The 24941-nt window shown below is 50.3% G+C and overlaps 1 protein-coding gene across 3 annotated transcripts; it reads left to right on the forward strand.

Annotated features, from left to right (window-relative positions):
• The first annotated feature begins 1535 nt into the window (after nt 1-1535).
• ADA2 (adenosine deaminase 2) lies at nt 1536-23281 on the forward strand. 3 transcript variants are annotated; one of them, XM_032107055.1, is made up of 10 exons: nt 1536-1709; nt 2644-2969; nt 5259-5484; nt 11830-12040; nt 15124-15251; nt 16331-16421; nt 16721-16829; nt 17777-17934; nt 18767-18969; nt 19124-19890. In XM_032107055.1, exons 1-10 carry the CDS (start codon nt 1675-1677, stop codon nt 19221-19223), a joined length of 1587 nt encoding a protein of 528 aa, XP_031962946.1. In that variant the 5' UTR covers nt 1536-1674; the 3' UTR covers nt 19224-19890. The 3 variants fall into 3 exon arrangements, with proteins under 3 accessions (XP_031962946.1, XP_031962947.1, XP_031962945.1); XM_032107056.1 differs by lacking the exon at nt 19124-19890 and adding an exon at nt 19897-23281 and having other exon boundaries at nt 1538-1713; XM_032107054.1 differs by lacking the exon at nt 19124-19890 and adding an exon at nt 19897-23281 and having other exon boundaries at nt 1538-1709.
• The last annotated feature ends 1660 nt before the right edge of the window (nt 23282-24941 follow it).

The following is a 24941-nucleotide window of genomic DNA, read 5'->3' on the forward strand; positions in this document are numbered from 1 at the left end:
CCCTGGCAGGCATTTCCAAGACCCCTGCCTGGCTGTAAGCTATTTGAGATCCCTCACACGGCACTTTAAGCCCCCTCAGTGCTCCACAGTGGGAACCTGTCTCTTGCACCCAATTGCTCACTACAGACCCAGTTTTCCAAATGCCTGGGCTGAGTTTGGTTTCATGGAACTAATGCTAGGCGTTATTACTACAAGAAAATTAGAGCAATTCCCTTCCTTCACTTACATTGCTCCCTTGAATGTATTTGGAGGTGGAACTCTTGTCCCTACTGAACCATCCCTTTTCTCTCCATGGGCTTCCCTCCTCATACCTCCCACCCTCAAGCTGCTTTCATCAACCAATAGTTGCTGCTGAGCATATTTGGGTCATCTTTTCACTCCTCTGGTCTCCCTTTGGGAGCAGGCTCATCTAGAGACTCAAGGAATACCCCATCCTGCTGAGGGGCAGGCAAGGGGGCACAGCCACCCTCTGGACAGGGTTTAGAGAGTATTTGGGATCCCTGACTGATCCCTGCATGGTTGCTGGGACTGATCTCAGTGACAGCAGAGAGTGAAGGGACCAGGAGAGGAGGAGAAGCTGGCAGGTGTCCAGCTGGGACATTCAGGGAGGGTGGGCAGCCTGGACACCTTGCTTTCAGTCTGTTGTAGTAGTGCCAGCTAATGAAATTTAACATATTATTGACCAGACTCTTCTGTCTCTGCCTCAAAAACAACCTTTCTTAACTTACAAGATCTTTCTTTTTTTTACTAACACTTAAAATTAAATTTTTTGACTAAATTAAACCAACTGGACTTTGTTCTCCCCTGGAAGCTGTTTATGTAACATCTGTTTTAAGTAGTTTAAAACTCAGTCTGTTGAACTGTGTGAAATAAAACGCTGAAATTACTGTATTTGTTGTGGTTCAGTTTTTGGTTTTGGGGTTTGTTTTTTTTTTTTTTTTTTTAAATAAGTCCATCCCCCCCCTCCAGCTGAGTGACTTCCCAGGCTCGAGCTTAGCCCCGCGTGTCTCAGGGCAGCCGGCTGGATCGATGTCTGCCCCATTCCCGAAGCTGGCAGAGACTGGGCAGGACCATTTGAAGGTGCTTGTACAAATGGCTGCTTTCTCAGCTCCAAGAGCATTCGTAAGGCGAGTTTGCAGCGCCGCCGGCACGGAGCGCACGGCGCCCTGTATCGGGTGGGGTATCCAAGCCTGTGCGTTTTCCTGGGACAGGGAGCGGGGTTGAAGAGCTCCCTGCAGCAGGAATGCGTGCCGAAGCGCTGCCCCCAGGATACTGATCTAAAAGCCGCGTGCGTGTGCCAGGGATCTCGGGACGGCTGCACAGACGAGCCCCGATGCCCTCGCTGGCAGGCAGCGATGGGTTAAAGAGCCCACCCCGTGCAGGAGCTGGGGGCTTCTCCTGAGCGACCCCGCTTTTTTGGCAGCCCGGTTCCCAGCTCGGCTCCCTTCAGCGCCCGTGTCCCACTTTCTCATGACCTCCCCTGCCTCCTCCTCCTCCTTATATATTCATGAAGCAGCCCAGCTGGGGAGAAATAAAAGCTGGGCGAGCCGGGGCGGCAGCACAGGAAGAGGAACTCGGTGTGCCTCGCTGCAGGGTCGGACCCTGCTCCTGACCCGTGCCGGACAGTGCTGGCTGGCGAGGGAGAGAGCCGCTCCCTCGGGCAGCAGCTGCTGGATGAGCTCTGGATGCCAGCAGGAGCAGAGTCAACAGTAAGTGAGTCAGTCTCACCACGGATAAGATAACACTTTCTTTAGGATGTTTCCTTTTCTAAGCCCAGAGCCAGGCCTGATATGGGGCTGCATCCACCCCTGCTCTGTTGGCTGCCCCAGCACGCCTTCATCCCCTGGGACCAACTAAAGGGCATGAGGATGTCCTCCTGGGCCACAGGTGGAGGAGAGGCTGGAAGCAGAAGACACATGCACAAGCAGGGCCTTTCTGTGTAATTCGCATAGGATTATTTCAAAATGTTGAGCCTTTCTCCAGCCTGCTTTGCTCTGGAGAGATTGGCGTGGAGGGTCACTAAAGCCTGGTGTTGCAGTTGTGCTTTTTGGGGGGAGGGAGGGCTCGCAGAGTTCACATGTGCCTGTCTCCTCTGATCTCTTACTACTCCCATGGTCTCACTTCCGTCTTCTTTCTTCTGGGATTGCAAGGAAAGGACACACCTCTGTTCCTGCAGAGGAAGCCTTGGGGTTTTCTGCCCATAGCTGGAATATACTAAAAGGGTGCAACAGGATCTTCTCTCGACTGGAGGGAATTGGGATCTGATTAGCTCAAGCCAAGCTCCTTACTGTCAGCACAGCCAGCACCTTGGCACCAGCATCCCTTATTCACTGGGGCTCCATCCCAGCTGGCAAGCAGAGTCCTGATGCCACCGATCCCCCATTCCAGGGCTAGACCTTTGCCTTGATGTGCTAATCTGATCCAAGGAGCAATTTCTCTTCACCCTATCCAGCCATAGGGAGTGTGCTGATACATAGGGAGTGAGCCCTAAATTCAGGGGACACTGGTACCAGGTGCTCCTGCCAGTACTGAGCATCCCATTAACCCCCTACTCCTGCAGGATGGGCCAACAGCTTCACATCCCATTGCTGAGGTGTCACCTCCTGACCTCTGCTAACGCTTCAGTCTTTTCTCCCTGTCAAGGTGCAGCTCTAAGATGAAACCTCCATCTGGGCAAGGCATAAGGCTGGCATATCTTCTCCTGAGTCTGGCTTCCCTCTGCCTTCCCACCCCTCTCTGGAAGGACCGGGACTCCCTGATGCAGGAGGAGAAAGCCCATCAGACAGGTGGCAACTTGGTGCTGAGTAGGCAGGAGCAGCAGCTCAGCACTAAGCTCGTAAACCTCAAGAAGAAGGAAGTGGAAGCAGCCATAACTACGGGACAGTTTCCTCCAAGCATGCACTTCTTCCGGGCAAAGAGCCTCATTGATCAGAGCACGGTGTTCAGCATCTTAAAGCGCATGCCAAAAGGTAGGCTTGGCTTAAGGAGTCTCATCTTACTCATCCTTTCTCACCTTTTGCTTTCTGAGCTGGGACAAAACACGAGATGTGGGAGACAAGCTTATGAGAGCTGTAAATTGTGCTCATTGGGTTCCAGGAAAAGCCCTGACTCTGAGCTCAGGGGCGGGGTAGGGGGAGAGAGGAAGAGGGGGATGGATTGGATGAATACCCATTTCCAGCAATTGTGGCTTTTGGTTTAACTTACAATATGGATCCTTTAAGTCTTTCAAGAGTGGAGAAGGGGCAGAGGAAGCAAAGACAACAAGAAATAGCAGACATCCCCATTTACTCAGCATGTTCCAGCCAGGGCCTCTCTTTTTCCCACATATACATTCCACAAACAGGCTACCAACCTTGTGTTATTCTCTGTCTTAGCCAAAAGTGTTGTATCCCCCAAAAAGTGTTTCTGCAGGTGGTTCTGTGGCAGACCTGGAAGTCTACTGGAAAGTCTGGGGGCACTAGAGGAGGAAGGGGCTACCTCTAGCACTGGAAGTTTCTTTGCTTGTTGTGTACAAGCTAAAGCCTCTGTACCTCCAGCACTTAAGGTGGGCTTGTAAAAGGGAGAGAAGCAACTTTTTACATGGGCAGATAGTGACACAGCCAGGGGGAACAGCATTGAACTAAAAGAGGAGAGATTTAGATTAGAGTTTAGGAAGAAAGTCTTTACTCAGAGGGTAATGAGGCACTGGCACAGCTTGCCCAGAGAAGTTGTGGATGCCCGTCCCTGGAAGTGTTCAAGGCCAGATTGCTCAGGGCCCCATCCAATCTTCCCAACTTCTCCCTCACTGTCTCTGCTGTGGGATGCAGATCCCTGTCTTGCAGCATCCTGATCTGTTACCATAAATGATTAGTATGTCAGAAATGCTGTCATCCTTTCATGGCTGAATTGAACAGCTGGGAATTTAAAACGCCCCTCTTCACCTCCAGTGTCACTGATACCAAGTGGGAGTCAAAACAAATAATTAACACTCTTCAATCCAGGTGATGTTAAAATGGGTTCTTGGAATCTTTGCAAGGGCCATAAGCTTTCAGGGCCAAGACCACATCCTCATAGCTGTTTGAGTAGGACTTGAGCCCCGGGGAGTTCCTGTTGTTTCAAGCACTATTGTAATTCCTGTTGCTGCTCACATCTGGAAGAAGGTGACATTGGCAGCCAGAGGAGGGTCAGACAGCTGCAGCATGCCCAGTCTGGTGCACCAGCTCTGCTGGGAGCTGCAACCACAGCTCCTCAGCATCTTTACAGCCAGACCCTCTCTAGTGGGAGATCACAGACATTAGAGTCCATATTAGATTAGTCCACTATAAATTACAGTCTTGAACCTAATCTAATGTCAAATATATACCAGTCTTGTGTCTTGGTCTTGCTGCTCATGGTCTCCCTTTACCCCTAAGGGCATCAAAGCTGTTTTGACTAAGAGGTCTCCCCTAGACTAATAAAATACATCTCTAAGACTTCAGCTCTCACAGTATCTTCCCTTTACAAAGGTGAAGCTTAGTTCAAGTACCGATAACATCAGGAGTCTTTGGAAAAGGAGAGATTTCAGCAAAATGAAATGATAAGGAAGGTGAGCATGCAGAGGATGCTTCCTGTGCCAGGAAGACTGGCAGTTGCCAACATACTGCACAATAACAGAGTGTCCCAGAGGCCCTTCGTGCTGGCCAGCAGCAGATGCACAACGTAAGCGAGCATGCTTTTGGTAAAGCACAGAATAAAATTGTACTTCTGCATCTGAGTGCAATTCCCCAGTGTAACATGGTCTGGGATTTTGGTGTATGCCAGAGTTCAGAGAGCTGAAAGAAGAGACACAGACTAGACACAAAAATTGAAGCTGAGATCCAAACAGAGCTTTGCTTCAGGTGTGCTTTAGCCAGCATGCCTTGTAAACTGCTGCCTACTGTGAGAGCTCCTCTTTAAATCAGTGCAGCCAGAGCCAGCTCACAGCAAAGTCTGTCTGAAAGACCTTTAATAACTCGGAGCATTTTCCATCCCAGTGGAGAAGCAGAGCTCCCTATTGATTTCCCCCCTCCCTGTGCTCCCAGGGAGCTGTCACGCTCTGCCTGCCCAGTGTCTGATGTGGAGGGGGCCACATCCTCCAGCCTGGGGGAGGCAGAGCAGCCGTGCAGTCCTTGCTGGGAGAGATCACTCACAGCCTTCTAGAAGCATTTCCAGATGCCCCTGGATGGGCAAACAAACTGTTATCACGTCAAACCTTCTCCCCAGCCGCCTGGACTTATCAGGATGTCCTTGTCCCCCACCAGGTGCTGTCCTCCACCTGCACGACTACGCCATGCTGAGCGTGGGCTGGCTGGTGTACAATGCCTCCTACCTCCCCGACTGCTACATCTGCTTCACCCACACGGGCTCCGTGCGCTTCCGCTTCTCCAAGCCGAGCCCTCCCCACCCTCTGCCGGCCCAGTGCTCCCAGTGGCTTCTGCTGGAGACCTACCGGAGACAGCTGAGCAACGTGACCGAGTTTGACAGAGGGTGAGTGAAGAGGGGTTGGTGCTCCACGGCAGCATTGTGTGTAGCCAGCAGGGTCATCCTGGTCCAGCTTTCCCGTTTGCTTGCTGCTCTGGAAGTGAGGAACTCCGTTTAGGGCTGTGCACATGAAAAAGCAAACAGCAGTATAAGAGCTTGATGGCTGCTGCTTTAAGTACACCAGAGTCAGGGACCTTAAGAACTGAATTCTTCTGTGCACACTGACATGCTGGGGACAGTGGTTTAAGTAGATTTATGAGACCTGTCCCCACCTCAGCACCCAGGCTGGATGGACTCTCAATGTGGGACAGGGCTGCACGGTGCCTCATCCAGTGAGGTATGCAAAAACTGGATGAGGAAGCCAGGAGCTGAAGAACAGGCTCTCCCCAACAGCTCAAAAGTCATTTGCAAAGTAATTGTTTTCATTCAGAGCAAGAAGTTGGGCAAACGACTTATGTTAATTACTGCACTGGCAAAAAACCCTCAAACTTCCCGAAATAAAACCCAACCCAGCTCTCCCTCCAAACACCAAACTTGTTTTCTGAGGACTGCCTTTGAAACCCCACTGGCACCCAGCACCTGGAAGCACGAGGCATTCCTTCCCAACAGGACCCTCAGGCACCAGGAACTGCAGCTCACCCTCCTGGGCACAGGAGCCCTGCCTGGTAGGGCTCCTTCCCCCCAAACACCCTCCTGCTAACAGAGCTTCTGCCCTTACAGGCAAGGCTCCTGCAGATGTCCAGGAGCTCACACAGCTCCCCAGAGCATCACTCACCCTCCTGCCTTTTATCAGGACCAGGCTGTTCTGAACCACCTAGCATTTAATCACTTACAGGTGGCTGGCAAGAGCCTGGCTCCCCCTCCAGCCAGTGGTGATGGGAAGACAGAATCCTATCTCCCCATCCAGGGGCCATTGATCCCGGGACAAAGCCCCGCTGAAAAGGCCAAGAGGAAGCCTGCAGTTCTGCCGCGGTGTGTGGGGGGCTGGAGAGAGCACGCTAAATAATGCATGAAGGCAGACACTGAGCGATGAGGACAAAGGAAAATATTGAGTAGCCATCCATTCAGAGGGCACTGCTGTCCGTGGCGCTCCGGGGGCTGGGGTCCTGCAGGAAAAAAAAGAGTGCGGGGTGTCATGTAATGACAGAGAGTATTGCCATGCCAACACACAAGGAGAGGGCTGGATTAAGGCAGTGCAGATGACCCTAATTCCTGCATTCCCGAAGTGAAACTTGGTGGGTTTTACTGCAGTGCTCTTCAGTGAGGTTTTGTGCTCTTAAAGAGAGACCTTTTAACTCTTAGTGAGCTGGTATCCCCTCCCTGCAGATCTGGGAAGAAGGTCAGGTTGAGAAGCTGAAGCTTCCAGACTCGTGGCATGGTATTGCCTTCCCTCCCCAAAACCAGCAATGGGCAGGGCAGAGGGGTCTGACTCTTGAGGGCATCCACCATCCCTCTCTTATGGAGGTCCAGAGGGAAGGAGAAAGTGATGCCAGACCCTGGGCTCTTGACCTTTTGTATCCTGAGGCTCAACTGCCTTGACACGTGATGGACGAAATAATATCCAGTGAGAAGTCACTCATCTCTGTCTTCCAAAGAGAAAACTGGTTCTCCATTAGCTCCCTTCCATTTCTGCTGGGAGTGATGAGGAAGGAAAGATGACAGCGCCAGCTCTCTTCAGCCTCACCAGGAGACCCATAAATCATGTGCAAGAGATTGGATTTTGAAACAGCTTCACTTCCTTAAAGCCCAAGCGATTGCACTGGGCATTTAGAACTGTCTTAGGAGCAACCCTTCATTGCACTTGGTTTCAGTTGTGTTTCCATGGCGTGATTTTCGTGATTCCGTGACTTTCTGGCAGAGGCTAAAGGCCAGGGCATCCTGTACACCTGGGTGACTGGAGCTGTGCACTGTGTGCTTCCCTCTGCTCCTGTGTGGAAACACTTGTTTCCAGAGGCAGTATTGCCACATTCCTCTTCTTTTGTGTTTGTCTGACAATGTTTAGTGGCCACAAGTCAGAGCAGGACTTCAGAGTGGCAGGCACTGCACAGGGCACAAGACAGAGCCCTGCTGCAAGGGTCTTCCCAAATGTGGAGGGGAAACCAAAGCAGAGGCCAAGGAAGTGATTTTCCTCAGCAGACGTGTGCCTGAGCCAAGTACAAACTTGGATCTCTCGCATCCTGGGTGCTCACTTACCCATTTGAGTATGTTGTCCTTCATTTCTTCTCCTTCCGTGTTCATCACCACAAAATCACAGAGGAGCCATTGCACATAATGTGCAAACACACCAACAACAGCCACACTGAGGCACTTCCCCTCCTATTTTCATCTAATCCCTGGGTACTAGTCTAGGGGTTAGGAATGTTTTTGGCCGTCTGGAAATAGGTCTCTAGCCAGGAATAGGCGCCAATCTGTTCTGCTTCTCAGTTTCTGGAAACTCTCCCAGTCTCTTGAACATGTGCATCCCAGGCTACCTCTATCCTGCACTCCTCTTTGCCCTTGAGCACTGACAAGCTGAGAGAAAGCAGATGTCAGAGGAAAGAACGGATGGATAGTTGGGTGGTTTCAAGGAAGTGTCAAGGGAATATGGCAGCAGGGAAGGGCTCTCATGCAAGACAGGGTGGATCAGCAAAATGTGAAGGAACAATGGAAATGTTTCTGAGACACTACACCTCTTTCACCTTACAGCATTTCTGACCAGGAAGGGGTGGAAGAAAGGGGAATCTGCATAATTTGTGCTGTTTGCATTTTTAGGTACATATACATATGTGTGTGTGCTTTGGAAGGGACTCCTTTTATTTGTTTCCCTCAAGAGAAAGTCTAATCATTCCTATTCAAAACACACATCTCATGGGCCAAGACCCTGGAGTATTGTGTTACTGGTAAGCTTCCAAAAGGATGCTGTTAGGAGAGCCAGGAGACCGTGGGCCAAGGGACAGCGAAAGGAAGGGAATTTTGCTTTCATACTTAAAAGGAAAAACAATCCTCACTTATTTTCTTCACAATCAATTACGATACAGGAGAATGTCATTCTTTCCCTCAAGAGGCAACGTAATGGCTACCATCTCTAAAGCAAGAGCATGCCCCCGGATATTTAGGGAAGCAGCATTGACATTCCAGATATTTGTAAAATACCACCGCACACCCCCCGCCAGCAGCCCAAGGATTGAGGCTGTGCCCAGCAGAGCTCTCTATCACCAGGATGAAGTCATCTGTGAGGGAGCTGACACCATGGCCGAGGCTGCAGGGACAACTCCCCTGGGCGCTGGCGGCTGCCCAGGCCGCCATCACCTTCCCCTCTGTGTCCTCTGACTGCCTTATCTCACAGAAAAATAGGGCAGTGTGTGCATTACGAGGGGAAAAAAGGGAATAAAAACCCACTACAGAAACAAAGCACTCCGCTCCCTCTACAAGTCTCCCCTTGGGGAGAAGAAGAGGGGATGAGAGAGAGCTAGAGAAAGCGAATGAACCACATGTGACAGATGTTAGTCACACTATTTAATGCACCACTGGAAGACATTTAGATACTACGGTGAGGAGAGGGGCATAATTACCCATCGAGAACAGAAAGAGAAGCAGGAAAAAGAATCCCTTTAAAAACAAGGCAACAAAACCTTTCACTTCTGTATTACATAGCACAGGAAAGGAAAATGGGGGAAGAAATTCAGGAAAAGAGAAAGCAAACCCACAGCAGAAAATAAATAATCCTTGGCTGGTCATTTTAGCTGTGCCCCTTTGGGCATATGCGTTGCAATAGCATTGTTCAGTGCATATATGACATGACATGGAAGGCTATTTGTAGTCTGCACCTGATCACTGGCAAAGGCCCATTCCAGAAAAGAAGCAAAAAAAAAAAAAAAAAAAAGTATTTATGAAGCATTGGTTCATCTGCATGAGCTACTGATGACAAAACCCCCCGAATCCTTAGGAGATTATCTGGTTATCAAGGATGGATCACTATTATGCAATAAATCTTCAACAGTTGTAAGGATCAATAATCAGTCTCAAAGGGAAGGGGATTATAAAGAGGAGCACAATTTGATTTATGTGCTTTTAGGAGCAGGGTGGTGTGGGGATTTATTGCTGTTTCTAGCCCAAGAGCACAGGCTAAGTAAACAACCACGAGTTTGTACAGCCAGATTTAAAGGCAGGGAGCGGAGCCCTGCGTGCGCGCATCGCTGGAGGAGCCGAGTTCTCACAGGACAAGGGGAGAAGGTGGTGGGAGCCCGACTAACCACCCATCCTTATCTGAAACAGAGCTGCCTGGAGTGGCGAGAACGGGCTTGCACGGCCTTTTGATCCACGGGGAGGTTTTTCCCTCGGTGCTCGCAGCGCCGGCGGGAGCAGCCCCGCTCGGCTCCCGGCTCCGGGCAGGTGCTCTCCGCCGGCGTGCGGAGCTGGAGGGGAGCTGCCCTTCGGCCAGGAGGGAAGGGGAAAAATCTCTTTTCCCCAGCTCTTCCCACACGAAACCTCCCCGGTGAGCAGCAGCACACCCTTTCTGCCGGAGGCTGCCTCCCTCTCCGCAGCTCGGGCAGCTGGATCAGCGCCTTCCAAGATGCTCCCGGCTCCTGCCTTCCTGGTTTCTGGGGCGATGCCGCGGTGTCTCCCACCGCTGCGTGCTCTCGCTGCCCGCCCCTTCCGTGGTCCGGCTCGGTCTTCTCCGGTTGCATGGATTACTGAGCAGTGGTTGGGGTTGCCCAGTGTCCTGTGATAATGGCACCAAAGCCCCCATTGTAATGCATGGGAAGGCAGAGCCCAAGTTGCTGTGGAAACCTTAACTCTGAGTTTTCCTGACTGCTGAGCATTTAAAATCTCATCCTTAACAGCAGGAGCATCTCTTTAGGTACAGGTTTGTTCCTGGCAAAGAAATTAACAGAGTGAGGGAGAAATGAAACTGCAGCCCCTGGAAGAGAATCCTTAGAGAGTGAAAGAGCAGGCAAATCCTGGGGGAATGGGCTCTGTTTTATGGGCAGGATGGAGGGATTCAGAAGGCATATCTGCCCAGCATGTCTTAGTTTATGAATTTGGACCAGATCACATTTTACGTCTGTAGGGGGGCTGTGGGGGTTTAATTCCATCCAGTGTCCTGGATGAAGATAATAAGATCACAAATCAAAGCCACACCTCCCATATAACAGAGCAGAGCACTGCACGAGGATGGGGGCCAAGACATCAAACAGGAAACATTATTATAGATCAGTAGCTGTTCTTGAGGGGAAACAATATACTCAGATGAAAGCTGAAGCATGGCTGAAAGTACTTCTACCTAAACTTGCTTAGTCCCTGACACGAGATAAGCACTGTGCCAGCAAGAAAACCGATCTATAGGTGCTGTGATGGCTTCCATTTCTCCACCCAGGAATGAAGTGAATCACCCCTGCATTGCCATTTAGACTTTGCCCACTGGTATGAGAAATTTATTATGAGCTACTCTTCAGGTGGAAGAAGGGGGGCTTTTGCCAGAGGCAAGGCTTCAGGTGGGATGAAGGCTATCAGCTTGCCAGAGGGTAGTGGTGTGGCACAGATGTTCACCCTGTCCTAAATGCAAGCTGTCACCCACAATTACATAATCTTGTGATTTACTGATTCCCTTAAACTCTGCTTGATAAAACAACCCACTGTCTCTCTGGACTTCCGAAAGAGGCTTATGTGCCAGCTGAGTGTATGGAGGAATAAATACATTTCTGTCATGCCAAGGAAAAGCCAGGACTGAGATTCCTATCAGCTGTTTCCCTGAAGTAGCTATCAGCAAGGCAGGCAGGGCATCAGGTTTGTTCTCACTGGTGGGGAAAAATGATTTCTGATTCGGAATTGTTTTCCCCTTGCGTTTTTCAGATGGCATACTCTGACAATAGAAAGGTACCAGGACAACTTACGGGCTCAGTAGGCAGGTTGGTGGTGGCCCAGCCCATGGCATCTCCTGTAAACTCAGTCTGCCTTTTAGGTGCTGAACAGAGGGTCAGGTGTTGTAACATTTTATGTGCATTGAAGATTCTTGGGAAAATATGTTGTCTGCAGGAGTAATGTGCATGCCTGCTTTCAGATTAGGGATACCCTGGGCAGCAGAGTGTAATTGATACAAAAGCACCATACTTGCTTTTGTAACTCTATTCCTCCTCAAGATTTTGCCCTTGAGAAAGGGAGGGGCAGGTCTTAAACACCTACTCCTACCCTGCTTACAGCTCAGTGTGTACCATATGAATTCTGTGCCAGCCATTAGAGGAGTAAATACAGGTGGCAGAAAAATGACCCGAATGCTTCCTCATTGCACCAGTCGCTGTTATGCCTGTTGTATTGCAGTGCCAACAGGCTCTGTTTGTTCTCCTCATTCCTTCTCTTCTCCCTTTTCTATAGCTTGCTGAGAAACCTGACCCTGGTGACAGATGCCCCTGAGCTGGCCTACCCCTCTCAGGCTTTCATTTGGAAAAGATTTGAAGAAATCTTTCTCACTGCCTCTGGACTTATCTGCTATGCACCTGTGTTCAAGGCCTATTTCTACCAGGGGCTGCTGGAGCTCTATGAAGATAACATACAGTATGTCGAGATAAGAGCTATCCTGCCCGCGGTACGTGGGGTTTGGCTTCTCTAGTAGTCTTTTAAATCCCTTTTTCTCCATAACCTTTCTCAAGCCCTATCTTGAATTTAGTTTTTGGATGTTTGCCTACCTGCCCTTCTAAGGATGCTGGAAAACCTTGATCATATTCAAAAGTCTTTCTTGGAGATTTGCATAGGGAAGGGCTTGAGAGTGAGGGATTCTTTGTTCTTAATGGCTAAGGGAGATACCTGCTGTCACACCAGCACAAAACTACAGTGTACAGTGAGACTGGGAGCTGTGTCAAAACCTTGCTCATTGGGAAGATGCAGCTCAGTTTTGTCTGCACCAGAATCACGTGTTCTGTGGCAGCTATTCTGAACAAGTTTCCTGTCTTGAATAGAGACTTATTCTGGAATAGTTTATGTCATTTTAAACCCTCGGCTTATTTCAGAATGATTGCTCTGAACAGGCGAGTTAATCAATTGGAAAAACACAACCTTCCACAATTTGCAGACAACTTAAAAATTCAGCTGTGTGTCTGAAGTATGAACTGCTCCTTTCATTGCTACTAACACCAAAATCTGCTGGTAATGGTTCAGGCGTTTCTCCCTGCGTGTCACCCAGAGCTGGTCAGATTGTCCTACAAACCTACTCTGCCCTAACGCCTCCCCAGGCACCAGCAGACCACACCAATACGTGTTCCCACTTTCCCAGTGACAGTTTTGTCACTGCAGACATGCCTTTCCCATACAATTCTCCAGCCCAGCTCCACGCAGGACTCCATGGGGGTGGGAGTTCTGTCAGAGGGGCAGATGACTTACCAAAACAAACATTCTGGGTCTGCTGGTCCTCACCACCCATGTTCTCAGCAGTCCACTACAACGGGACTGGAGCTGCTGTGCGAGGTCCCTCCGGCAGCACCTGAAGGACCAGGTGGCGGTGGTTCGTGCCTGGGAATGCAGGTGGCAGCTTGCTGCTGGCCCCACGGCATCCAGCGGATGCACCAGCTATGCTGATGTCCTGCTGGCATCCCAGCTCCTGAGCGTGCCTGCCAGCAGCTTCCTTAGCTCACAGCCCATGCATGCCATGGCTGGTGGGCTCCAGACAGCTGCAGAGGAATATCTGTGCCCCAGCAACCACTGCTGCTGCTGGGCAGGCCTCCACAGCCACCCCGCCAGCAGACAGGCAGGTGCTGTCACAGGTTTGGAGGCTGATCTGGCTTTGTCCCAGCAGCTGGGGAGCGGGGCTGCTGACCCTGCCCTGCTGCAGCTTGGGCTGGCCCCACAGCAAGATAGGGCTCAGTGTCAGGGCTGCAGGCCACTGCTCTGTCGTGCCTGAGAGGAGAAGGATGTATTGCAAAGGGGGGGAAAAAAAAGGGGTGTGGAGAAGGCCACAAAGTTTACGTGTGTCTTACTTTGCTGGGGGTTGCCGTGAGCCGGTTGCTCAGAACTCAGCCGCCACCTGTCTTTGGGATACCTGGAGAGAGAAAACAACAGCAGTGTCAAAATGCCTGTGCTGTGAGGCAGTGCGAGCGCTGGCATCCCCTCAGGCCACCCAGGTTTCCAGGCCAAGAGTATCTGCCATGGTACAAGTGCGTGGGCCTGACTGGAAAATACCCTGCCTTTTCCATCAGCCCTTAGACATGGTGGTAAGTCCTTTTGAAGAGAGGCTTGGCAGGGAAGATTCGCTTCCCATCCAGCTCCTGATGCTGGCGGTGGCCGTGGGAGCCTGCAGAGCCCTGGGGCTCACTCGCAGCCGGCAGCTGACGTGCTGTGAGCTCCAGGCAGGCTGCCTGCAGCTCAGGCACCACGGCAGGGAACGCCAGGAGCCGCACCACGCTGGGATGGAGGGCAGTGTGGGCAGCGAGGGGACAGCTAGGCTGAAGCCGGGGTGAGAGGGCAGGTAATGCTTCGTGGTGAAAGTCAAGGTGAGCAGGGTGTGATGGGAATAGCAAGATGCTCGTGTGGCTGGAGATCCTCCACGAAGCTCGGACAGCAGCGCTGACACTGCAAAAGCTCTCCTTGCAGCAAAGCCTGCCAGAAGTGGCCCCTGAGGTAAAGTAAATGAAAACTGGGATTTAGTGCGAAACAGCAAACATTGTGGAAAAGCCCCCTAAGCCCAGCTGTGTTTGCAGATTCAGCTGTGTAAAGTCTCACATTCCCATGGGCTGCAGCTGGGGAAAATTCCCTCTGAGCATCTGCAGCTGCCCCACGGCTGCTGGTGCCTGCAGGGGGGACACCCTGTTGTGACGGGGTGCGGGGCTTTGCGAGGGGCATCCTTGCACGGGACAGCTCCAGAGAGGAAGTTAGGGGGTAAAGTGGAGCAGTTGAAGGCTGGAGGACAAAGGTGACAGAGAAAAGAATGGTGAGAAGGGTGAGAGGAGAACCGATGGAGTGGTTTCAGCCACTGTCTGTGAGTGACTCCAGGCAGGGCCTTTGTGGGTTCGTATCAGTGGGGGCATTCAGGGTCTCCACCCCTGCTGAAATCAGGGCAAAAGCCCTGAGAAAAGCCCTGAGAACAGCCCTGGTAGTGAGGAACCTCCAGAGCAAGTTGATGAGAGAGAGCATGCCGAAAGGATTCCTTTTCCCAGTTTGCAGCCAGAGACCTGGGAAAGCATGGCAAGACTAAATGACTGACTCAAGGTCATGAAGCAAACCTCTGGCGGAGGGGAGCAGAAGCCCAGCTCAGCTGGTAGCTTATGGAGCTCAGCCATCGCGTGCCTTGGGGCTGCCTCGGCTGACAGACTGCCACTGCAAGGCACAGAGCGTGTGTGAGCCGCCAGACAGCTGGACAAAACACTCCAGCATTTGATACAGACACGAGTAAGAGGTCACGGTCTCGGCTGGGTACTCAAGGGCGCTTGCTTGCCACGTCTGAACATGGAGAAACTCATATCACATGGGAGGGAGGAAAACCATTCCTTGGTTCTTGCCAGCTTGTAAAGGCTTGGAGAAGAAAATGTTCTGCACAGATTTTACTGCTTTTGTTTTCCTGCCCTGCTCTCAGGACCATAGCACTTTGCTTCTCCCAAGGTTTTTGTCAGTTCATTTCTCCCACCTTCCCGTAAAACACCTCTTCTAACCACTGCTTGTCACGTGCTGTTCACGCTGCAGGTGTATGAGCTGGATGGCACCCGGCACAACAAATCGTGGTCTGTGGCAACCTACCGGGAAGTGACCAGGCAGTTTGTGAAGGAGCACCCAGACTTTGTTGGAGCCAAGATTGTATTTGCAGCGCACAGGTAGAGGCTGAGCATGGCTAAGAGCGCCTGTGCCATGTCGGAGGCAGGCAGAGGGAGGACCGGGCCGGGAGAAGCAGCGCTGAGGGCTGGGCTGGAGTGCCACAGTTGGTTGGCAATGTCCATGTGCATTCATAGACCCGGGGTGTTGACTCCTGAAGCATTCCCTGGCATGTGTAAAAGGCTGAGGGTGAGAACTCATCTATATAAGTCTGTGTACGTGCGAAGCGAGCAGGGTGAGCGCCAGAGGAGCGTCCGTGAGCCCTGGCAGCGGGAATGAGCCAGGGCAGGGCTGCCTGTGTGCGTGTCCAAGCCGTGCCTGCTCTCTTCCTGAGGCTGGACTCACTCCCACTCCGTGCAGAGACAGCAGTGACAGCAGTGCCCGAGTATGGGCACTCGGTGTGGCAGAGCTCCCCGTGGGACCCTGCAGGCGCTGCTCCCCGGCAGCCTGTGTACGGGATGTTCGTGCTGCTGCCCGGGCAGGCGGGCACAAGGCTGCTCTCCAAGTCAGCCAGATGCCATGAAGTCATGTGAGGTGATGCTCAGCAAGGAGAGCAGACCTCTCAGCAGTCTCTGGTTTGGCACAATGAGCTTTCCAGTTCAGAGCTGGCTTGCCTCTCTGGCCAGCTTGGGGTATGGACACAGTCTGCAAAATGCACTGAGAAGTTTAAGTCTGATAGGGCTGGAAGAAACCTAAATGTAAAACTCTATTGAAATGCAGTTACTGTCTCACCTCCCAACAAAACAGTCGGGAGGAAAGAAAAACAACTAAACATTTTCTCTCCACACTGCTCTGTTCCCGTCCCTGCTTGGTAAGTGGGAAAGCCAGTGAGTTAGACAAGCATGCCTCAACTCAAGTGACAGCAGGGTCTAGCCAGGCATTTCCTGGTCATTCATGGGTTTCCTTTCATAACATCAATTTTCTACTGCTGTTCCTCTAGAGACCTGAAGCTGGTTGTCAGCTTCAGGAGCAACTTGCATTTTGGAAATGCCCCTGGGGGCCCCATTTCACAACTCAAACCCCGACAAGGCAGGCCCATGGGAGTCAGCTTCTGCAGCACTTTCTCTCTCTTGCTCTCTAGGATGCTGAATGTTTCCCAGATTAAAGAAGCCATCGTCACTGCCATGGCACTCAGAGCCCGCTTCCCAGACACCCTGGCAGGCTTCGACCTGGTAACTGTATTTCTTCTGGGGCTTCACATGAACCCCTGGTGTTACAACCACATATATACCATGGCATGTGTTGTATACCAGAGCCAGAACCTGCGCTGCCACACTGAAATCAGCATTAATGAATTGCAAATCCTCCAGCTCGGGATTTTGTTCGGTGTAATTGACAAAATCCCCTGAAAGAATCAGCTCCCTACCCCACAGCATTGTAATTTCAGCACAGCTGGCACCTCATTTATTAGGGCTGCAAGTCCCTCCATCTTCCCAAGCATGCTCAAAAATACCTTTTTGCCTTCCCCCAGGTTGGTAATGAGGATGAAGGTCATTCTTTATGGGACCTGAAGGATGCCCTGACCATCCCATATTCCATGGGGGTCAACTTGCCGTACTTCTTCCATGCTGGGGAGACTGGTAAGCATGAGGACTCAAGGCTTGTTACTGCTTGCAGAGGCAAGACTGAAGTCTTGCAAAGAGCAGAAGCAAGCCTGGCTTGCTTGCTGGCTGTATCTATAGGGTTTGTGTGTGTATACATGTGTGCATAACCAGTTTCCCCTATGCTTCTCCCCATATCAGTTTGGAGCTGTGGCATTCCCACAGGACCCCTTCCTTACCTACTCCCTGCTTTTGACTGTAGGTGTCACATTGCTCAGCATCTTTGACCTGGTGTGACAAGGAGCCACGTGTAAGAGTTATTGCTGGTAGCCATTTCCTCCTTGGAACTGCACTCACTTCTCATCCACAACAGCAGCAGAGTGCCCCAGCCATTATTTTACATTTTAAGGTGAAATAACGTTTGAGCCAGGCTTGAGGCTTAACTGAACAGGCTCATCAAAGTAACTGATGTACCATTCATTCCTGGGGCAATGTGTTATTATTGGCAACGTATTATTCAGTCTGAGTGGGTGGGATTTATCCTGACCACGTGTGAGAGCCATGTCTAACTTGTACCTTGTGTGTTGCACGTTGACATCTACAGAAAAAGTGTGGTTGGTTACCCTGGGCTCCCTTTATAGCCACAGGCAGGAGCAAGCACTTGTAAGCCACAATACGTCTCATCCTAATGCACAGGCCAATAATTATCCCTTCTCTCCATTGACAATTAATGGAGTCCAGCATAATTAGCTCAGCTGTAAGAGCAATACTGTAAACATCCAAAGCCAGGTGAGATGAGTGGGTATCTCTATGCTGGGCCATATCCGGAGCAGATTTAGATCCCCGTTTCACTGAAAACGCAAGTGGAAACTCTGAGCATGAGCAACCCTCTCACCTCACAAGTGGGACATCTATTAACAAAATCATCTAGCAGTTTGAGAAGTTTCCTCCCAGCACTGCAGTGACTCTTATCTGTCTCTGCTCAGACTGGCAGGGCACCTCTGTCGACAATAATGTGCTGGATGCATTGCTACTGAATACCAGCAGGATTGGCCATGGACTTGCTCTCACTAAACACCCAGTAGCCAAAAGTTTGTCTCTGAAGAAGGATATTCCTGTAGAAGTCTGTCCCATCTCCAACCAGGTATGTTGTTAAAAGCTTAGGTCTTGTGGCTGGGTCACTGGAAAGGGGTTTACCATAACTGTGAGGGTCAGCTGGGTGCCACCTACGAGTTTTGATGCAGACAGGCTGGCTTAGTTTCCTTTGCACCACCTTATACCTCAGTTTGCTACGCAGACACACACACTGTGAGTATATATAAGGCTTGTAATGCCAGTCAGCAAAAAAGAAAATTAAATTCCTATTCAGAGGAACTTGGGAAGGCAGTCCTCCCTAGTGGAGATGAGGCCCAGAGCCACAGAGGTGTCTTAAGAGACATAATTGAAAATACTTCAAAGCCAGGAGGGCCAGAGGCTGAGAAGCTGGGATTGTAACTGGAAGTCCTTGGTTTTGCAGAATTCATAACCAGTGGGAACTCTTCTGCAGCACATTAGGATGGTGCCATTGTCCCCTGGGGGCAGCAGAAAGGATGCTTTGGGTGGAGATTTACTGGTGTGAGCCGTAAGGGAGAGAATCCTGATACCAGCTCCACACGCCATGAGCTAAGCATTACAGCAAATGTGTAACCAAAAGATTGCTCCTGAATTGCTCACAGTCAATTGTTCTAAATAAGCACAAGTTATTCACCCCACTGGCCTTGATGAAGGTGATTTATTTAAGAAATTAATCTCTCTGTATAGGCAATGGAGACAAGCTGGTTCCTCCTGCAGCAGTTCAGAGCAGAGGACACTCTGAACATCCCTCTGGAGGCTGTCCCTCCCTGAGCACACTGACACAGGCAGGTGTGCAGTGTGACCCAGCTGTAGCAATAACCTGGTGTGGTTGTTGTTGTTGTCTCCCACTCTTCCCCACCCAGGTCCTGCTGCTGGTAGCTGACTTGAGGAGTCACCCCGCAGCTGACCTCATGGCTGAGGGGCACCCCATTGTGATCAGCCCCGATGATCCCCCTATCTTTGGGGCAAAGGGGGTCTCCTATGACTTCTACGAGGTGTTCATGGCCATCGGAGGGATGAATGCTGACCTGAGGACCCTGAAACAACTTGCACTCAACTCCATAAAGTAAGTTCATCACCTCTCTCACCTAGTCATAGTAATCATAAGGAGACCATCAGCTTGCTCCCCTTGCTTGCATTTGGGTTTTGGCCCGAGTCTCCTCTGCCACACGAGCTGGGCTTTGTTAATCCGGAATCTCCTCTGTGTGTCTTCTCCAAAGGCAGGACACAGGGACCCCAGAGGCTCCTCTGCCTGTGCTCTCAAGTGCCTTTCTCTTAACTCCATGCCTCAGTGTAATCCTCCTTTTCCATCCTTTGTGAACTTGCCTCCACCACCTGGTTCTGAGTTTGGGAGAAATCAATTGTATGTCTTTGTATCCCTTGTCTATTTCTGCCAAAATTTGGCTTGCTGCAGTGTTTGCCATGACTCATCTGGGAAACACGGGAAAACAATTAGCATTTAGTTTGAGTGCTTAACCACTTTTTCTATTAACTGGACAGCTCTGAAATAAAATACTCCCAAAATACTTTGGATATGATGCCCAGGGTCTTCCTGCACATTCCTCGGCTCTTGCCTGTTTGCCAAATCCTGTGCCAATCCTCAAAGCTATCCCAAGTCCCCACATGGCCAGGGAGACAGCAAATACTCTGATTTCCCAGCGGTCTGGACAAGCTCAGGGCACGTCTGAGAGCAGCAGCAGTGCTGTCTGTTCTGTACTAGTCACTGGGTGCTGCCCAGAGAGCCTCCAGCTTCTGCAGACTGAGCTGTTTGTCCTCCTGCTGCAGGATTCAGGAGCTGCTGATGTGGCCGTGGTATTTCTTGTCCCAAGTGGGCTCCAGGCTCTTTACACCATGTTACTCTCTGTGGCCTAGGCATGTCCTGCAAGGGTTAATCTCTTGCTGCCTCCTGCCTTTTCATTTCGGTGCTGCTCCTGCTCCTGAAATAGCTGTCCCCTTGTCTCCTGCCTGATACTGACTTTTGTCCTCCTCGCAGATACAGTGCCATGCTACCGGATGAGAAAGCCAAGGCCAAAGAGGTCTGGCAGAAAAAATGGGACCAATTTGTGGCTGACCTCTCTGATAGCTTTCTAAGGCAGCTGTAGAGAGGACAAGGCTCATCTCAGAAGGCATTTGGCAAGCTAGCGTGAGCCAGACTGATTGCTAAGAGGGAGACTGCTTCTTCCATGTGACCTGAGCAGATGAACGGATGTCAAAGTCTCACCTGGCAGTGGATGACTCTGGTAAGCCAGGCTTAATGGGCTTAAAGCTAAGAGTCAGCTGCACCATCCTGTGAAAGTCATGGACTGGAGGTAAAAGGGAGCAGTGAGCCTTTGTAGCACCCACAAGAAATCCCCCCTCTCAAAAGAGTCAAAACAATTAAAAATTGCCAATGACCAAATCCCGACATCCTTATTCAGGAAAAACACGCTTTCCAATTAGAGTCAGCAGGAGGTTGCCAACACGAGGATCTCTGAATTTTGCCTTATCATTACAAAATGCAGACCTTGTCCGGAAGCAGCTAAGACAAACATCCAACCATTTGGGCCACTGACCTTCAAGAGAGCAAGGACTGAAAATGACTCTTGTTATGTTTAACCCTGGGCCTGCTGCCAAAATAGCACTGCTAGGTCGAAGAACCAGTCATAGGTCTGGTGGCTGCTATTTCAGGACCTACCATGGCTGCAAACAAGCTGGTGGAACTTGCTCCCAGAACATTTAAGCCTGGTTGCACAGTGATCGTAAAGCCAGAAAAGAGGTGCCTCAGTTGCCAGCTGTTTTTTTACTACGAAGTCTTTTCCTGTCCTCTGGTCAAAAGGAAGACAAAACACATTTCAGGTTAAGTCAAAAACATCCTGGCTTCCCACACCCAGCTTGATTAGAACTATCCCCCTGCACAAGGCCATGTTAACACAGGCATTTATAGGAAACACCTTTTGGTTTCAAGGGGTTCCACTACCAGCCTTTGTTGCCCAACTCATCATGCAAATGGGGCCTTATTCAGCCTGTCAGAGAGATTTTCACCTTGGTAAAGAACTGCTGAGGATATCCACAGTGCTCAATTGGACCTCTGTGGTTTCCAGCTCCTTGGCAAAAAACTAAAACTACACAAGAAATAGTCTCTAGACAAGCAGATTCACTTTCTTAACATCATCATCATCCAAAAAAACCAAAAAATCTCAATCAGGTTGCTAAATATATTCAGAAAATCCCTTAAGCACACCTACCCTAAGCATGCAGCCAGGATCAAACAGCATCTTTCCCTGACTTCAGTGCAATTATGCTGGTTTGCATCAGCCAAGGAAGACTTGACAAAAGTTCCTACTGAAAGACATCTCCCTCCTCTGAACCACAGACTTGCAAAGACTGTTTTGTTTCCTAATCTGACCAGCCTGGGCCAATTGGCTCTCTTTATGCTTTCTGTTAATTGTCTCAAGCTGCCTGGCCATAGTGTTTATTTCCACTGACCTTGGCCAGAACACCTTAGCAGGAGGCAAATGCACTTACTACAGAAGTGGATCAGGCTGCACAGCCTGCATGCCCTGTGTTAAATTGCCCACAGTTCACAGGCTGCAACTTCAACTCTGGTTATCCCAGAGGAAAAAAAACCCAACCAAACCGAACACACTACAAACCCCATCACAGAACACAAATAAAATCACAACAAGCCACACATGTGTGCATTGCAGAAGGCAGCAGCACAAACCCCAGAAATGAAACAGTGAGTACCCAGCCACACACACCCCTTGCTCACTGGGGGGGTTGAAGTGCCTCACACCCCCAGCCCTTTTCAGCCACAGCTGTCTCTACTCCAGCTCTCTCTGCTCACACCCCCAACATCTTTCTCTGAAGCATTCTGATGTTTTTTTTTCAGGCTGACCTTTCCTGGGCCTGGATGCAGATTAGCTCCTGGGAGGAGCTTTATACTAGAGGAGTAGCCAGAGCAGAGCCACCCTCCCTCCTCCTCCATGGGTGCTGCATACTCAGCTCAGACTAAAGTCCCCAGGGGAGGCTTTGATCATGGCCAGGTTATAAATGCTGACTTGGGAAATGCCTTACATGCAATGCTGCTGAGGAGAATCGCTGCAAACAAGCAGAATGGCTTCCAACCAGTGACCCAAAGCCACGTCCCTCTCAGCAACCTGATCTTTCAGCTTTGCTATATGTGGATGGATGAGGATCTTTATTTGCCATGAGTTGATTCTCCCCTAAATAAGCCTCTTTGCTGCCAAGGTGAAGCTAGTCATTAGAGAGCCATCGTGGGAGGAGCTGAGCTCCTCAACACACAGGTTGACCCATGCCCCTTCCTTTTTTACCACAGAAGGAGAGCTTTCAGCTCTTCCTGCACGTGGTCTCTGGAGGTCTTGAACCATTTTTTTGTTACCTGTAGTCCTCCTTTCTCCTCATTACCTGCAGTAGTTGCAGGGCTAGAGCTTCCATTTGCCAAATGCTTGCTGGAACCAGTCTACCTGTTGTGTCCAGTTTGTTATTGCCTTCCCAGGAAAAGGAAATTTCATGCTTTCCTGTTGTGCACATGGCCCTTTACCTGCTTCACAACTGTGCTGTGATGGGGCCAGGTGCCTGGAGCCACCAGTGTGTGATGCTGTTCGGGGTTACAGCAGAATCGGGTTTCTACAGAAATCCCAAGGGTTCAAAATGACACAGGTCTGAGGCACCTTCAGAAGCAGCCCTCAAAAAGGTCAACCTTGACTCTGCAGGGCTATGTCTGCATTTGGGACTGGCTTAGCAGCCCCACTTCTGCTGAAGGTATCCACCTCAGGGGTGGGCAGAGGGCAGAAACTTTTCCATCCTGATCATGTATGTCTGTTTAAACGTGAACCTGCACCACACGGAGGGGCTGACTCCAGTGGTGTGGCCTTCCTTAGATCCCTCCTTGCAGCGGGCATTGCCATGTGTGGTGACTGGGGCTTCCCAAGCTTCCTCTGGCAGCAGATGGGTTCCCACCATATTAGGGCCTTGGTGAGGGTGACAGAGGGAGGGCCAGCCTGCTTTACTGCTGGGAATCTGCTCTTCCTCAGAGCACGCCTTAGTTCGGAGGAAGGTGCAAAGTGAGAAACCCAGCTGCATGCTTGCCTCTCTAACTCCAGGTGTGCAAAAAAGGAGGAATTTAGGCTGGACCACAGCAGTTATAAAAGATCAATCCATTCAGCTCCAAAGCTTTGGGTAAATTTGGCTGCAGGGCTTCAGTGAGACTCGGCTTTTAGCAGCAGTATTTCAAGGGTTTTGCCGCCAGTCTATTCCCTTTTCCCCAGTACCTTGGCTCCCTGCTCACATTTGTTGGCAAATACATCACATATAATGCTTTCCTGCCTTTCTCTTTCAGAAAATAGCCTATAATTAAATTTTTTAACCTGTCTGTATTGTGGGGGTTATTTTTCCTTCTTCTTTTTTTTTTTTTGTAATTTTTTTCCTGTTAAAAAGAATGGGGGATACTCGGATTTCATGGGAGGTTTTAATCTGGAACATGCAGTGCAGGGGGATGTCTCACATCACTCAGCCTGGAGTGATCAGGGAGTCTGAAATACCTTCACAGCAGGCTGCAAAGGGCGGTTTGATCTGTGGAGCTAGCACAGTGTTAAGCCTGAGTCACCTGGCCAAGACACTACACAGGTCCCCTGTTCCCCCTTCCTCAAACCCCACAGCAGCTGCATCCAGCTCAGGGCTGTGTTTTGATACAGAGACCACCTGACAGACAGGATTTGTGTGTGCTGCCGCTCCTCCCACCACAGTTTTGTACCATCTCTGTGGTGGTTACAGCACAGGAAAATAAAGGGACTACTGAAGGTCATTTAACCTGCTTTAACATGGTTTCAGGAAGGGAATAGAGGGAAACAAGAAGACTAAACGATCAGCCCATTCTTTTCAAAGCTGGCAAGTGCCTTGAGGAGCACCAGGTGACTACAGGGTACAACTTGGGGCTCTTTGCCCAAAGTACTGCTGGTGGGCATGGGAAGAAAGCGCCAGCTTGAGAGAGCTTCAATATCTGAGATAGAAGAGGTGGAGGCAGCCACAAGGGTGGTGGGAGGCTGAGTAGGACAGACATAAAGAGGCAAAAAGAGGCTACTTCAGTCTCCATCCAGACTCAGGAGCAAAGAAGGAGAGCAGAAAATTCATGGAAGTTTCTGTTACGGTTCCTTCAAGCAGCCATAGCAATACCTGAAGCCTTACGCCTGTTATCTCCCCCATCTTCCTCTCCCTGTGGCCTCTTCAGGTTCAATTTGTTTAAATGGGAGGTGGATGGAGCTTTGTTTGCAGCACAAGTGTTTGCTGCAGAGCACCTTAGACTGCCTTTGGGGCAATTTAGAGAATGAAATGTTTGCCTCCTGGTCACTCACTGTCAGGAAATGGCTGATCCAGCACTAGTGGTTGCTGTCAAAAATCATGCCAGTAAAAACAGAGGAGTAAGTGGTTGAAAACAGAGATAGGCCCAAGCAAGCAGCTGGATCTATCTGTCATGTGAGCCTCTCTCACTGCAGAGGGACTATGCAGATGCCAGATGCTAAGCAAACCCTTCTGGTCATAAAACACAGGGCTGCAGATGCCTTTTCCACCAGCTCCAAATGATCAGCCTGCTTCAGGTTTTCTTCCTGTGTAAGTCTCTGAATTAGTCTCTTTGCAGGTAGCAGAAGGACATTTCTTTGGTCAGAAACTTGTAGCTCTAACTGGCTCAGTCCTTAATTCCTTTCTTTCCAGGCTTGCAGCAGTTGCAATCACAGCAGGTCTATTGAGTGTTTTCTGTGCACTGAGGGACAGGCAGGTGAAGGGTCTGGCTCTCAATTCTCCTGGCTTGTCATTTTTATCAGGTTGTGTCCTCCCCCTTGGTCATTACAGGATAAGAAAGGCATTTTACTGTATTTTCTCAACCTTTAGCTTGTCCATCATTCCATGAGCAGGCTGCAGCGTGGGGAGAGAAGAGATAGACGGTGGGGGGAGGGTTGGTTCGGGCCATTAGAGCCTCTGCAGCAAGGAAAGAGATGGAAGGTACGGCTACTTTCGAGGGGAGTGTGAGAAGGTCAGGAA

Source organism: Corvus moneduloides, chromosome 4 (assembly GCF_009650955.1).
Source record: "Corvus moneduloides isolate bCorMon1 chromosome 4, bCorMon1.pri, whole genome shotgun sequence".
Lineage (NCBI taxonomy): Eukaryota > Metazoa > Chordata > Aves > Passeriformes > Corvidae > Corvus > Corvus moneduloides.